Raw genomic sequence first — 12271 nt, 5'->3', positions numbered from 1 at the left:
CCCCCCATGGGACCCCATGGCCTCCAGTGTCCCCCAGTGTCCCCCCATGGGACCCCACGACCTCCAATGTCGCCCCAATGTCCCCAACATGGCCCCAGCACGGCCACCCACAGCCCTCGGTGTCCCCCAGTGTCCCCCAATGTCCCTAATGGGACCCCATGGCCTCCAGTGTCCCCCAGTGTCCCCCCATGGGACCCCACGGCCTCCAATGTCCCCCCCCAATGTCCCCAACGGGGTCCCAGCACGGCCACCCACAGCCCTCGGTGTCCCCAATGTCCCCAACAGGTCCCACAGCCTCCGGTGTCCCCTAATGTCCCCGAGAGGATCCCGTGGCCACTGGTGTCCCCAACATGTCCCCGGGACAGCCCAGTGGTCCCTGATGTGTCCCCCCCCAATGTCCCCAACATGGCCCCAGCACGGCCACTCACAGTCCTCGGTGTCCCCAATGTCCCCAACAGGTCCCACAGCCCTCGGTGTCCCCCAATGTCCCTAACGGGACCCCATGGCCTCCAGTGTCCCCCAGTGTCCCCTCATGGGGCCCCACGGCCTCCAATGTCCCCCCCCAATGTCCCCAACATGGCCCAGCACGGCCACCCACAGCCCTCAGTGTCCCCCACTGTCCCTCAATGTCCTTAATGGGACCCCATGGCCTCCAGTGTCCCCCAGTGTCCCCCCATGGGACCCCACGGCCTCCAATGTCCCCCCTCAATGTCCCCAACGGGGTCCCAGCACGGCCACCCACACTCCTCGGTGTCCCCCAATGTCCCCAACAGGTCCCACAGCCTCCAGTGTCCCCTAATGTCCCCGAGAGGATCCTGTGGCCACTGGTGTCCCCAACATGTCCCCGGGACAGCCCAGTGGTCCCTGATGTCCCCCCCCAATGTCCCCAACATGGCCCCAGCACGGCCACTCACAGCCCTCGGTGTCCCCCAGTGTCCCTCAATGTCCCTAACGGGACCCCATGGCCTCCAGTGTCCCCCAGTGTCCCCCCATGGGACCCCACGGCCTCCAATGTCCCCCCAATGTCCCCAACAGGGTCTCAGCACGGCCACCCACAGCCCTCAGTGTCCCCAATGTCCCCAACAGGGTGCCACAGCCCCTGGTGTCCCTTGATGTCCCTCAATGTCCCCAACAGGGTCCTGCAGCCACCAGTGTCCCATGATGTCCCCAATGCAGCCATATGGTCCCTGATGTCCCCCGCCCCGATGTCCCCAACATGGCCCCAGCACAGCCACCTGTGGTCCTCAGTGTTCCCCAATGTCCCCAACAGGCTGGCACAGCTCCCAGTGTCCCCTGATGTCCCCCAATGTCCCCAAAAGGGTCCTGTTACTGCTGGTGTCCCCCGATGTCCCCAAAAGGGTCCCATGACCGCTGGTGTCCCCCAATGTCCCCAATGCAGCCATATGGTCCCTGATGTCCCCCCCCCCCCAAATGTCCCCAAGGTGGCCCCAGCACAGCCACCCACAGCCCTCGATGTCCCCCAATGTCCCCAACAGGGTGGCACAGCTCCCGGTGTCCCCTGATGTCCCCAAATGTCCCCAAAAGGGTCCCATGACCGCTGGTGTCCCCTAATGTCCCCAATGCAGCCATATGGTCCCTGATGTCCCCCCCCCCCAAATGTCCCCAAGGTGGCCCCAGCACAGCCACCCACAGCTGTCAGTGTCCCCTGACGCCCCCCACAATGTCCCAATGTCCCCCGATGTCCCCACAGCCCCTGATGTCCCCTATTGTCCCCAATGCAGCCCCATGGCCCCCAATGTCCTCCCCACAATGTCCACAGTGGGGCCACAACACGGCCACCTCAACACCTCCACCATGTCCCCTGATGTCCCCAACATGTCCCCAACGTGTCCCCAGCGCTGGCTCTGGCACGTCCCCGTTATGTCCCCAGTGCTAGCCCCGATAGTGGCACCAGTGTGTCCCCAACGTGTCCTCAACGGTGGCCCCAGTGCGTCCCCAGTGCCGGTCCCGGTGACGTCCCTAGAGTGTCCCCAACGCTGGAGCCGAGGTGGCCTCAGGGATGTCCCCAACACAGCCCCAGCGTGGCCCTGCCTTGTCCCCAGTGCCGGTCCCGGTGACGTCCCTAGAGTGTCCCCAACGCTGGAGCCCAGGTGGCCTCAGGGATGTCCCCAACACAGCCCCAGCGTGGCCCTGCCTTGTCCCCAGTGCGTCCCCAGTGCCCGTCCCGGTGACGTCCCTAGAGTGTCCCCAACGCTGGAGCCGAGGTGGCCTCAGGGATGTCCCCAACACAGCCCCAGCGTGGCCCTGCCTTGTCCCCAGTGCCGGTCCCGGTGACGTCCCTAGAGTGTCCCCAACGCTGGAGCCCAGGTGGCCTCAGGGATGTCCCCAACACAGCCCCAGCGTGGCCCTGGCTTGTCCCCAGTGCGTCCCCAGTGCCGGTCCCGGTGATGTCCCTAGAGTGTCCCCAACGCTGGAGCCCAGGTGGCCTCAGGGATGTCCCCAACACAGCCCCAGCGTGGCCCTGCCTTGTCCCCAGTGCCGGTCCCGGTGACGTCCCTAGAGTGTCCCCAACGCTGGAGCCCAGGTGGCCTCAGGGATGTCCCCAACACAGCCCCAGCGTGGCCCTGCCTTGTCCCCAGTGCGTCCCCAGTGCCGGTCCCGGTGACGTCCCTAGAGTGTCCCCAACGCTGGAGCCCAGGTGGCCTCAGGGATGTCCCCAACACAGCCCCAGCGTGGCCCTGCCTTGTCCCCAGTGTGTCCCCAGTGCTGGCCCCCAGCATGTCCCCAACACGGCCACAATGACGTCCCCAGTGCGTCCCCAGTGCCGGTCCCGGTGATGTCCCCAACACGGCCACAGTGACGTCCCCAGCGCGTCCCCAATGCTGTCCCCAACATGGCCCTGATGCGTGTCCCCCCCCGCCCCGTGGCTCGGCAACATCCAGCCAGGCATCCCCGGTGACATCGGGGACACTCCCGAGCCCTTCGCTGGGGACGGTTTGGGGACGGTTTGGGGACATCCCTCCTCCTGGTGTCCCCTGAAGGGGGTGGGGGTGTCCCCGTCCCCTGACGTCCCCATGTCCCTGTGTTGGGGTTTAGGCCCGGTCGGGAATTAAGCCCTACCCAGCCGCTCGCTCGCCCTCCTCCCCGGTGGGGAAGGGGGGAGAGAAGGGGAAGAGCAAAAATAAGAAAATTCGTAGCTTTTAGGAGATAAAACCGGTTTTAATAACCGAGGGGGGAAAAAAAGGCAAATAAAAAAATTATATTACAACAATAAATTGTAACGAAAAGGAAAAGAACAAGAGAGCGAGAAAGGAACAAAAGCCAAGGGAAAAAATAAAAAAAAAACCAAACCAAGCGACGCGACCGCTCGCCGCCCCGCCCCGTCCCCGAGCGGCGACCGCCGTCCCTGGCCAGCTCCTCCCAGTTTCTATACTGGGAATGACGTCGCGAGAGGCCGAAGGAGCGAACGTCTCGAACATGGCGGCGAGGCGAAGCGCGAATCGCCCGGCGACGGAGGACGCGGGGTTCCGGGTTCCGCCGCGCCCGACCGCGTCCGGCCAGAGCTCGCACGGGGTTGATCCGAGGAAGGGGCTTGCGACCTCCCCCTTCCCCCAGCGCCTGCGTAGAAGGTGGAGAACTTTCTAGAACAAGAACCGCGTCAAGTCCTCGAGGGGCGTGCCTGGAGGCGGGGATTAGCCAATAAAAGGCTTGGGGCCCCCCGCCAGCGAAGGGCGCGCGCGCGCCCGCCATCGGAGGACGGCCGCGTCTGTCGTCGTCGTGGCGGGATCCAAGGGCGGGGATACTTTTTTTTTCCTCTTTCCTTCCCTTTCCTCGCTCCTCTCTTCCTCCGCTTTTCCAATATTTAGATGTAAGTTCGGGATGGGGTCGCCCGGCAAAGAACTCCGTCGCCCAACCGCCTTTCTCCGTTCGTTAAAACTCGCCGGTTCGTTAAGTTTTGCCCGTTCGTGGAAGCCGCCGCTTGATAAAAGTTGCTGGCCGGACCGTTCTTCTGGGCGGTCGTCGCGGTGACTCTGCCGAGCAGGGATCGGCTTTTGTCGGTACTCGAAAGAGTCGGGGAATCGTAAAAAGATTCACCCCTCTCGCAACCCGCGCCGGGGGGGGGACGGACGGGACGGACGTCGGACGGTACGGACCAACCCTCGGGCCGGTTTGGCTGCGCCCCGCTTCGGCGGCTTCCGGCGCGCCCGGTAAGAGCGCGGAAAAGTCGTCGGTGGGCGTTAAGCGCGGCTTAGCAGCGACTGAGTTTTTGAATATCGAGTTTTTTTATCGCGTTTTCTCCTAAATCCCAATTACGGCGCTAGGCCGGCTAGCGGGAATGAAAATTAACTCCGTCCCCGCCCAAACCAGGACGGCTCTGCCGTGGCCCCAACCCCCAGTGACGCCCGGTGCCCCTCGGGGGCTCGGCAGATCCACGAGGTTTACTTCTGGGGACAGGGGATGGTGTCACCAACCCGTCCCTGGTGTCCTTGGACCACAAAGGGGATGTTCTGGGCGTCGTGAAGTGGGAGAGGGGGCATCTTGGTGGCTCGAGGAGGAGGGACATCCAAGGGTCCTCAGGCAGGATGAGGGACATCTCAGTGTCGCCAGGATGGAGAAGGGACATCCTGGTGTTCCCAAGATGAAGAGGATCCTCCTGGTGTCCCCAGATGGGACAAGGGACATCAGGGTGTCCCCAGGATGAGGAGGAACCTCCTGGTGTCTCCAGATGGGACAAGGGATATCAGGGTGTCCCCAGGATGAGGAGGAACCTCCTGGTGTCCCCAGATGGGACAAGGGACATCAGGGTGTCCCCAGGATGAGGAGGAACCTCCTGGTGTCTCCAGGTGGGACAAGGGACATCAGGGTGTCCTCAGGATGAGGAGGAACCTCCTGGTGTCCCCAGATGGGACAAGGGACATCAGGGTGTCCCCAGGATGAGGAGGAACCTCCTGGTGTCTCCAGATGGGACAAGGGACATCAGGGTGTCCCCAGGATGAGGAAGACCCTCCTGGTGTCCCCAAACAGGGGACATCCTGGAGAAGGGACATCCTGGTGTCCCCAAGATGAAGAGGACCCTCCTGGTGTCCCCAGATGGGACAAGGGACATCAGGGTGTCCCCAGGATGGAGAAGGGACATGAGGATGGAGAAGGACCCTCCTGGTGTCTCCAGATGGGACAAGGGACATCCTGGTGTCCCCAGGATGAGGAGGACCCTCCTGGTGTCCCCAGATGGGACAAGGGACATCAGGGTGTCCCCAGGATGAGGAAGACCCTCCTGGTGTCCCCAAACAGGGGACATCCTGGAGAAGGGACATCCTGGTGTCCCCAAGATGAAGAGGACACTCCTGGTGTCCCCAGATGGGACAAGGGACATCCTGGTGTCCCCAGGATGAGGAGGACCCTCCTCGTGTCCCCAGATGGGACAAGGGACATCAGGGTGTCCCCAGGATGAGGAGGAACCTCCTGGTGTCTCCAGATGGGACAAGGGACATCAGGGTGTCCCCAGGATGAGGAGGAACCTCCTGGTGTCTCCAGGTGGGACAAGGGACATCAGGGTGTCCCCAGGATGAGGAGGAACCTCCTGGTGTCCCCAAACAGGAGACATCCTGGAGAAGGGACATCCTGGTGTCCCCAAGATGAAGAGGACACTCCTGGTGTCCCCAGATGGGACAAGGGACATCCTGGTGTCCCCAGGATGAGGAGGACCCTCCTCGTGTCCCCAGATGGGACAAGGGACATCAGGGTGTCCCCAGGATGGAGAAGGGACATGAGGATGGAGAAGGACCCTCCTGGCGTCCCCGTCCCTGTCCCTACTCATCCCCTGGCAGAGCCTCCAGCGCCTGGGCCAACCTCCGCGTCCCCTCCTTGTCCCCCATCGCCATCCCCAAGGCCACCACGGCGTCCCCCAGGGCCCGGGCGGCGGCGGGGAAGCCTTGGCCTATCTCCAGGTCCTCGGTGACATTATCCACCAGAGTCCTCAGGTGACCCGTCACGTCCTCCAACATCCCCACGGTGGCATTGCTGGCAGCAATGGCCTCGGCGGCCTCGGCGGTGGCAGCGGTGGCGGCGGCGGCGTCCCGGGCCAGGCGGCGATAGCGGAGGGCTTGGTGGCGCTGGTGCCTGGCCGCGGTGGCCAAGTGATGCTTGGATGTCCGCGCGCCCCACAGGGCCACCTGGCAGACGAGGACGATGGTGGCCAGACAGGGGACGATGTGGCTCTCCTGTGTCACCCCCACTGTCTCCCGCACCGCATCCAGGGACACTGCGGGGACATCGAGGGAACAGAGACGTCACCTGGTGTCCTCATCCCCTCCCGGTGTCCCCAGTCCCATCCCAGTGTCCCCTGTCCCCTCCTGGTGTCTCCTCCCGGTGTCCCCAGGCCCATTCCAGTGTCCTCAATCTTGTCCCAGTGTCCCTGTCCCCTTCTGGTGTCCCCAGTCCTCTCCTGAAGTCCCCAGTCTTGTCCCAGTGTCCCTGTCCCCTCCTCATGTCCCAGTACCCTCCCAGTGTCCCCTGTCCCTTCCTGGTGTCTCCTCCCGGTGTCCCCAGTCCCATCCCAGTGTCCTCAATCTTGTCCCAGTGTCCCTGTCCCCTTGTGGTGTCCCCAGTCCCATCCCAGTGTCCTCAGTCTTGTCCCAGTGTCCCTGTCCCCTTCTGGTGTCCCCAGTCCTCTCCTAAAGTCCCCAGTCTTGTCCCAGTGTCCCCGTCCCCTCCTGCTGTCTCCTCCCAGTGTCCCCAGTCTCATCCCAGTGTCCCTGTCCCCTTCTGGTGCCCCCAGTCTTGTCCCAGTGTCCCCATCCCCTCCTCATGTCCCAGTATCCTCCCAGTGTCCCCTGTCCCCTCCTGGTGTCCCCTCCCGGTGTCCCCAGGCCCATTCCAGTGTCCTCAATCTTGTCCCAGTGTCCCTGTCCCCTTCTGGTGTCCCCAGTCCTGTCCCATCCCAGTGTCCCCAGTCTTGTCCCAGTGTCCCCGTCCCCTCCTGCTGTCTCCTCCCAGTGTCCCCAGTCTCATCCCAGTGTCCCTGTCCCCTTCTGGTGCCCCCAGTCTTGTCCCAGTGTCCCCGTCCCCTCCTCATGTCCCAGTCCCATCCCAGTGTCCCCTGTCCCCTCCTGGTGTCTCCTCCCGGTGTCCCCAGTCCCATCCCAGTGTCCTCAATCTTGTCCCAGTGTCCCTGTCCCCTTCTGGTGTCCCCAGTCCTCTCCTAAAGTCCCCAGTCTTGTCCCAGTGTCCCCGTCCCCTCCTGGTGTCCCAGTACCCTCCCAGTGTCCCCTGTCCCCTCCTGGTGTCTCCTCCCAGTGTCCCCAGTCTCATCCCAGTGTCCTCAATCTTGTCCCAGTGTCCCTGTCCCCTTCTGGTGTCCCCAGTCCTGTCCCATCCCAGTGTCCCCAGTCTTGTCCCAGTGTCCCCGTCCTCTCCTCATGTCCCAGTACCCTCCCAGTGTCCCCTGTCCCTTTCTGGTGTCCCCTCCCAGTGTCCCCAGTCTCATCCCAGTGTCCCCAGTCTTGTCCCAGTGTCCTCATCCCCTCCTGGTGTCCTAATCCCATCTCGGTGTCCCCAGTCCTGTCCCATCCCAGTGTTCCCAGTCTTGTCCCAGTGTCCCCTGTCCACTCCTGGTGTCCCCCATCCCAGTGTCCGTGTCCCCTCCCAGTGTCCCCAGTCCCCTCCCGCTGTCCCCTGTCCCTTCCCAGTGTCCCCCATCCCAGTGACCCTGTCTCCTCCCAGTGTCCCCAGTCCCCTCCCAATGTCCCCAGTTCAATCCCAGTCTCCCCCATCCCCTCCGGGTGTCCCCAGTCCCCTCCCAGTGTCCCCCAGTCCATACTGGTTGGAGCAGGGGAAGCTCTATACTGGTCTACACTGGTTTGTAGGGCATCCCACCGGTCTTTACTGGTCCCTACTGGTCCGCAGGGGCTCCTACTGGTATATACTGGTCTGAACTGGTCTATAGATCTCCTTACTGGCCCATATAGCTCCAGACTGGTCTATAGTGCTCAGAGCAGGGGAAAATTTCTACTGGTCTGTAGGGTTCTCTACTGGCATTACTGATCCATAGGGCTCCCTACTGGTCTGAACTGGTCCACACTGGTCTGGGCAAGAGAAAGTCTCTACTGGCCTGTAGAGCTTCCTACCGGTCTGTACTGGTCTGTAAGGTTCTCTACCAGCATTACTGGTCCAAGCAAATCTGCAGGGCTCCCTACCGGTCCGAACTGGTCCAGTTCTGGTCTATACTGGTCCGTACTCACGCAGGGGAGCGCAGAGAAGCATCAGCACCAGGGCGATGGTCCGGCCCACCGACAGACCCCAGCGCCGCCGGCGATTCCGGCTCAGCTCCCGCTCCAGCTCGGAAGCGCCGGCATCGGCAGCTGCCCCCAACGCCCGGTAGAGACCTTCGGTATTGAGCCCCGGCGTCGGCATTTCCGTCGCCGCCGCCGCCGCCAGCGCCGCCACCAGCGCCGCCTCCAGCCCCGCCAACGCCGCCTCCGCCTCCGCCAACGCCGCCTTCGCCTCCGCCAACGCCCCGGCCACCGTCCCCGGCGTCGCCAACGACTCGGCCAGCCCCACCAGCGCCTGTAGCGTCTGCTCCGAGGCTGCCGTGGCCGAAGCCACCGCCGAGGACAGCAGCGGAGAGGACATCCTGCAGGGGACCCAGGCGTCCGGGTGGGGACCCAGGCGTCTCGGGGGGGGGGGAACCCTCCCCAACCCTGGAATGGAGATAAGAGAGGGACCCAGGCACCCGGGGACAGGACCCAAGCGTTTGGGGACGGGACCCAGGCGTTCGGGGACAGGACCCTCTCCAGAGGCCCAGGTGGCATGGAGGGGGACACAACACCCTAGAAGAGGGACCCAGGTGTTTGGGGACGGGACCCTCTCCAAAGACCCAGGTGTCACGGAGGGGGACACAACACCCTAGAAGAGGGACCCAGGCGTTTGGGGACAGGACCCAGGTGTTTGAGGACGGGACCCTCTCCAGAGGCCCAGGTGTCACGGAGGGGGACACAACACCCTAGAAGAGGGACCCAGGCATCCGGGGATGGGACCCAGGTGTTTGGGGACAGGACCCAGGCATTTGGGGACAGGACCCTCTCCAGAGACCCAGGTGTCACGGAGGGGGACACAACACCCTAGAAGAGGGACCCAGGTGTTCGGGGACAGGACCCAGGCGTTTGGGGACAGGACCCTCTCCAGAGACCCAGGTGTCATGGAGGGGGACACAACACCCTAGAAGAGGGACCCAGGCATCCGGGGACGGGACCCAGGCGTTTGGGGACAGGACCCAGGTGTTTGGGGACAGGACCCTCTCCAGAGGCCCAGGTGTCACGGAGGGGGACACAACACCCTAGAAGAGGGACCCAGGCGTTTGGGGATGGGACCCAGGCGTTTGGGGACGGGACCCTCTCCAAAGACCCAGGTGTCATGGAGGGGGACACAACACCCTAGAAGAGGGACCCAGGCATCTGGGGATGGGACCCAGGCGTTTGGGGACAGGACCCAGGTGTTTGGGGACAGGACCCTCTCCAGAGACCCAGGTGTCATGGAGGGGGGGACACCGCCCTAGAAGAGGGACCCAGGCATTTGGGGACGGGACCCAGGCGTTTGGGGACGGGACCCTCTCCAGAGACCCAGGTGCCATGGAGGGGGACACAACACCCTAGAAGAGGGACCCAGGCGTTTGGGGACGGGACCCTCTCCAGAGACCCAGGTGTCATGGAGGGGGGGACACCGCCCTAGAAGAGGGACCCAGGCATCCGGGGATGGGACGCAGGCGTTTGGGGACAGGACCCAGGCGTCTGGGGACAGGACCCTCTCCAGAGACCCAGGTGTCACGGAGGGGGACACAACACCCTAGAAGAGGGACCGAGGCGTTTGGGGACAGGACCCAGGCGTTTGGGGACGGGACCCAGGCGTTCGGGGACGGGACCCTCTCCAGAGGCCCAGGTGACACGGAGAGGGACACACCGCCCTAGAAGAGGGACCCAGGCGTTTGGGGACGGGACCCTCTCCAGAGACCCAGGTGTCATGGAGGGGGGGACACCGCCCTAGAAGAGGCACCCAGGTGTTCGGGGACAGGACCCAGGCATCTGGGGATGGGACCCAGGCGTTTGGGGACAGGACCCAGGCCTCTGGGGACGGGACCCTCTCCAGAGGCCCAGGTGACACGGAGAGGGACACACCGCCCTAGAAGAGGGACCCAGGCATCCAGGAAGGACCCAGGCATCCAGGCAGGGCCCTCATCACCGCTATAAGGGACCCAGGCGTCCAGTTGTGGCCGCCATTACCGCTCCGAGAGACCCAGGCATCCGGGCGCAGGAACCCCTCCACTTCCCTTTCCACAGCCATGGAGGGGCCCAGGCATCCGGGCACAGGAACCTTTCCACTTCCCTTTCCACAGCCATGAAGGGGCCCAGGCTCTCCCCTCCTCCCCAGCTCCCTCTCCCACCCCTGGGGTCCCCCCACAAGGGACCCAGGTGTCCGGCTATGGCCTCCCCTTCCCCCCCCCCCCAGCACCTACCTCCCTGTGTCTCTCAGGGCGGGTCCCCACAGCTCGTGGCACCTACGTCACGCAGGCGTCCGGGATGACGGGAAGGACCCAGGCGCCCAGGTCCTGCCACCCCTTAAACCTCCATTTACCTCCCAGGGCCCAGATTTACCCCTTAGACCCCATATTTACCCCCTAGGCCCCAGATTTACCCCTCAGGCCCCATATTTCCCCCCCCAGGCCCCGTATTTACCCCCTCAGAGCTCCCATTTACCCCTCAGGACCCCATTTACTCCCTCAGGATCCAAATTTACCCTTCCAAGCCCCAGATTTGTGCCCTCAGGGCTCAGATTTATGCTCCAGAGCCCAGGTTTATCCTCTCAAGGCCCAGACTTACTTGCTCCAGGCCCAGATTTACCCACTGGGGCCCAGATTTACCCCCTCAGGGCCCAGATTTACACCTCCAGGGTCCTGATTTACACCTCTAGGCCCCAGATTTACCGCCTCAGGGCTCATATTTGCCCCCTCAGGGCTCATATTTGCCCCCTCATGCCCTGATTTACACCTCCAGGGCCCTGATTTACCCCAGGCCTCAGATTTAAACCTCAGGCTCCAGCTTTACCCCAGGCCCCGCCCCTCGAGCCCTGATTGGCGGAGCCCCCGCCGGGGGGCGGGACGAGCTGCTGCGCCCTCCGTAGAGGCTCCACGCCCAGTCGCGGTCTCCCATTGGCCAATGGGGAGGAGGGACTTTCGCGCCTCCGCCTCTCATTGGTTGTCATTTTCCCGCCGCCCGGGCGAGGGGGCGGGCGGTTCGCCCGGCTCCTCGCGTTGATTGGCTGCGCGGCGCGGAGCGGGAGAGCGGCGGCGGTGGCGCTTTCCCGGCGTGCACCGCGCGGTCGTGAGGGGGACGGGGGGTACTGGGTGTACTGGGAGGTACTGGGAGCATCAGTGTGGGTTGAACTGGGAGGTACTGGGGGTGGGGGGAGTTACTGGGAGCCCCTGGGGCCGTGGGGAGGGGGAAATGGGGAGGCACTGGGAGTTACTGGGAGCTACTGGAAATGTGTGTGGGGGGAACTGGGAGTCACTGGGGGCTCCTGGGAGCCAGTAGGAGCATCTGTGTGGGTTGAACTGGGAGTCACTGGGAATATGAGGGGGCGTTCATTGGGAGTACTGGGACCCCCAGGGACATTGAGGGGGGGAGTGGGAGTCACTGGGTGTACTGGGAGCCACTAGGAGCATCTGTGTGGGTTGAACTGGGAGTCACTGGGAATATGAGGGCGTGGTTACTGGGAGTACTGGGAACCCCTGGGACCTTGAGCGGGGGAACGGGGAGCCACTGGGAGATACTGGGAGTGTGAGGGGGGGACTGGGAGTCACTGGGAATATGAGGGGGTGGTTACTGGGAGTCACTGGGGGTACTGGGAACCCCTGGGACCTTGAGGGGGGGAATGGGAGTCACTGGGGGCTACTGGGAGCATCTGTGTGGGTTGAACTGGGAATATGAGGGGGTGGTTACTGGGAGTACTGGTAGCCCCTGGGACCTTGAGGGGGGGGAATGGGAAGCTACTGGGAGTTAGTGGGAGCATGTTGGGGGTTACTGGGAGTCACTGGGAATCTGAGGGGGTGGTTACTGGGAGCCATGGGGACCATGAGAGGTGAACTGGGAGTCACTGGGGTCTACTGGGAGCATGAAGAGGGGAACTGGGACTCTCTGGGAGCTGTGGCAGGAGGTACTGGGAGTCACTGGGGCTGGGGATTGGGAGCCACTGGGGGTTACTGGGAGTGTGGGGGGCTGGGACTGGCAGTCACTGGGGCCATGGCAGGGGCAACTGGGAG

At 63.8% G+C, this 12271-nt stretch overlaps 1 protein-coding gene across 2 annotated transcripts; it reads right to left on the bottom strand.

Annotated features, from left to right (window-relative positions):
- Nucleotides 1-4305: 4305 nt before the first annotated feature.
- Nucleotides 4306-10633, bottom strand: LOC142404167 (uncharacterized). 2 transcript variants are annotated; one of them, XM_075490621.1, is made up of 3 exons: nucleotides 10469-10633; nucleotides 8202-8593; nucleotides 4306-6223 (listed from the first exon to the last, which is right to left on the bottom strand). In XM_075490621.1, the coding sequence occupies exons 2-3, from the start codon at nucleotides 8590-8592 to the stop codon at nucleotides 5772-5774; spliced, it is 843 nt and encodes a 280-aa protein (XP_075346736.1). In that variant the 5' UTR covers nucleotide 8593; nucleotides 10469-10633; the 3' UTR covers nucleotides 4306-5771. The 2 variants fall into 2 exon arrangements, with proteins under 2 accessions (XP_075346736.1, XP_075346737.1); XM_075490622.1 differs by lacking the exon at nucleotides 10469-10633 and having other exon boundaries at nucleotides 8202-8928.
- Between the last annotated feature and the right edge of the window lie 1638 nt (nucleotides 10634-12271).

Source organism: Mycteria americana, unplaced genomic scaffold (genome assembly GCF_035582795.1).
Source record: "Mycteria americana isolate JAX WOST 10 ecotype Jacksonville Zoo and Gardens unplaced genomic scaffold, USCA_MyAme_1.0 Scaffold_86, whole genome shotgun sequence".
Lineage (NCBI taxonomy): Eukaryota > Metazoa > Chordata > Aves > Ciconiiformes > Ciconiidae > Mycteria > Mycteria americana.
This window is presented reverse-complemented; position numbering and strand designations above follow the sequence as displayed.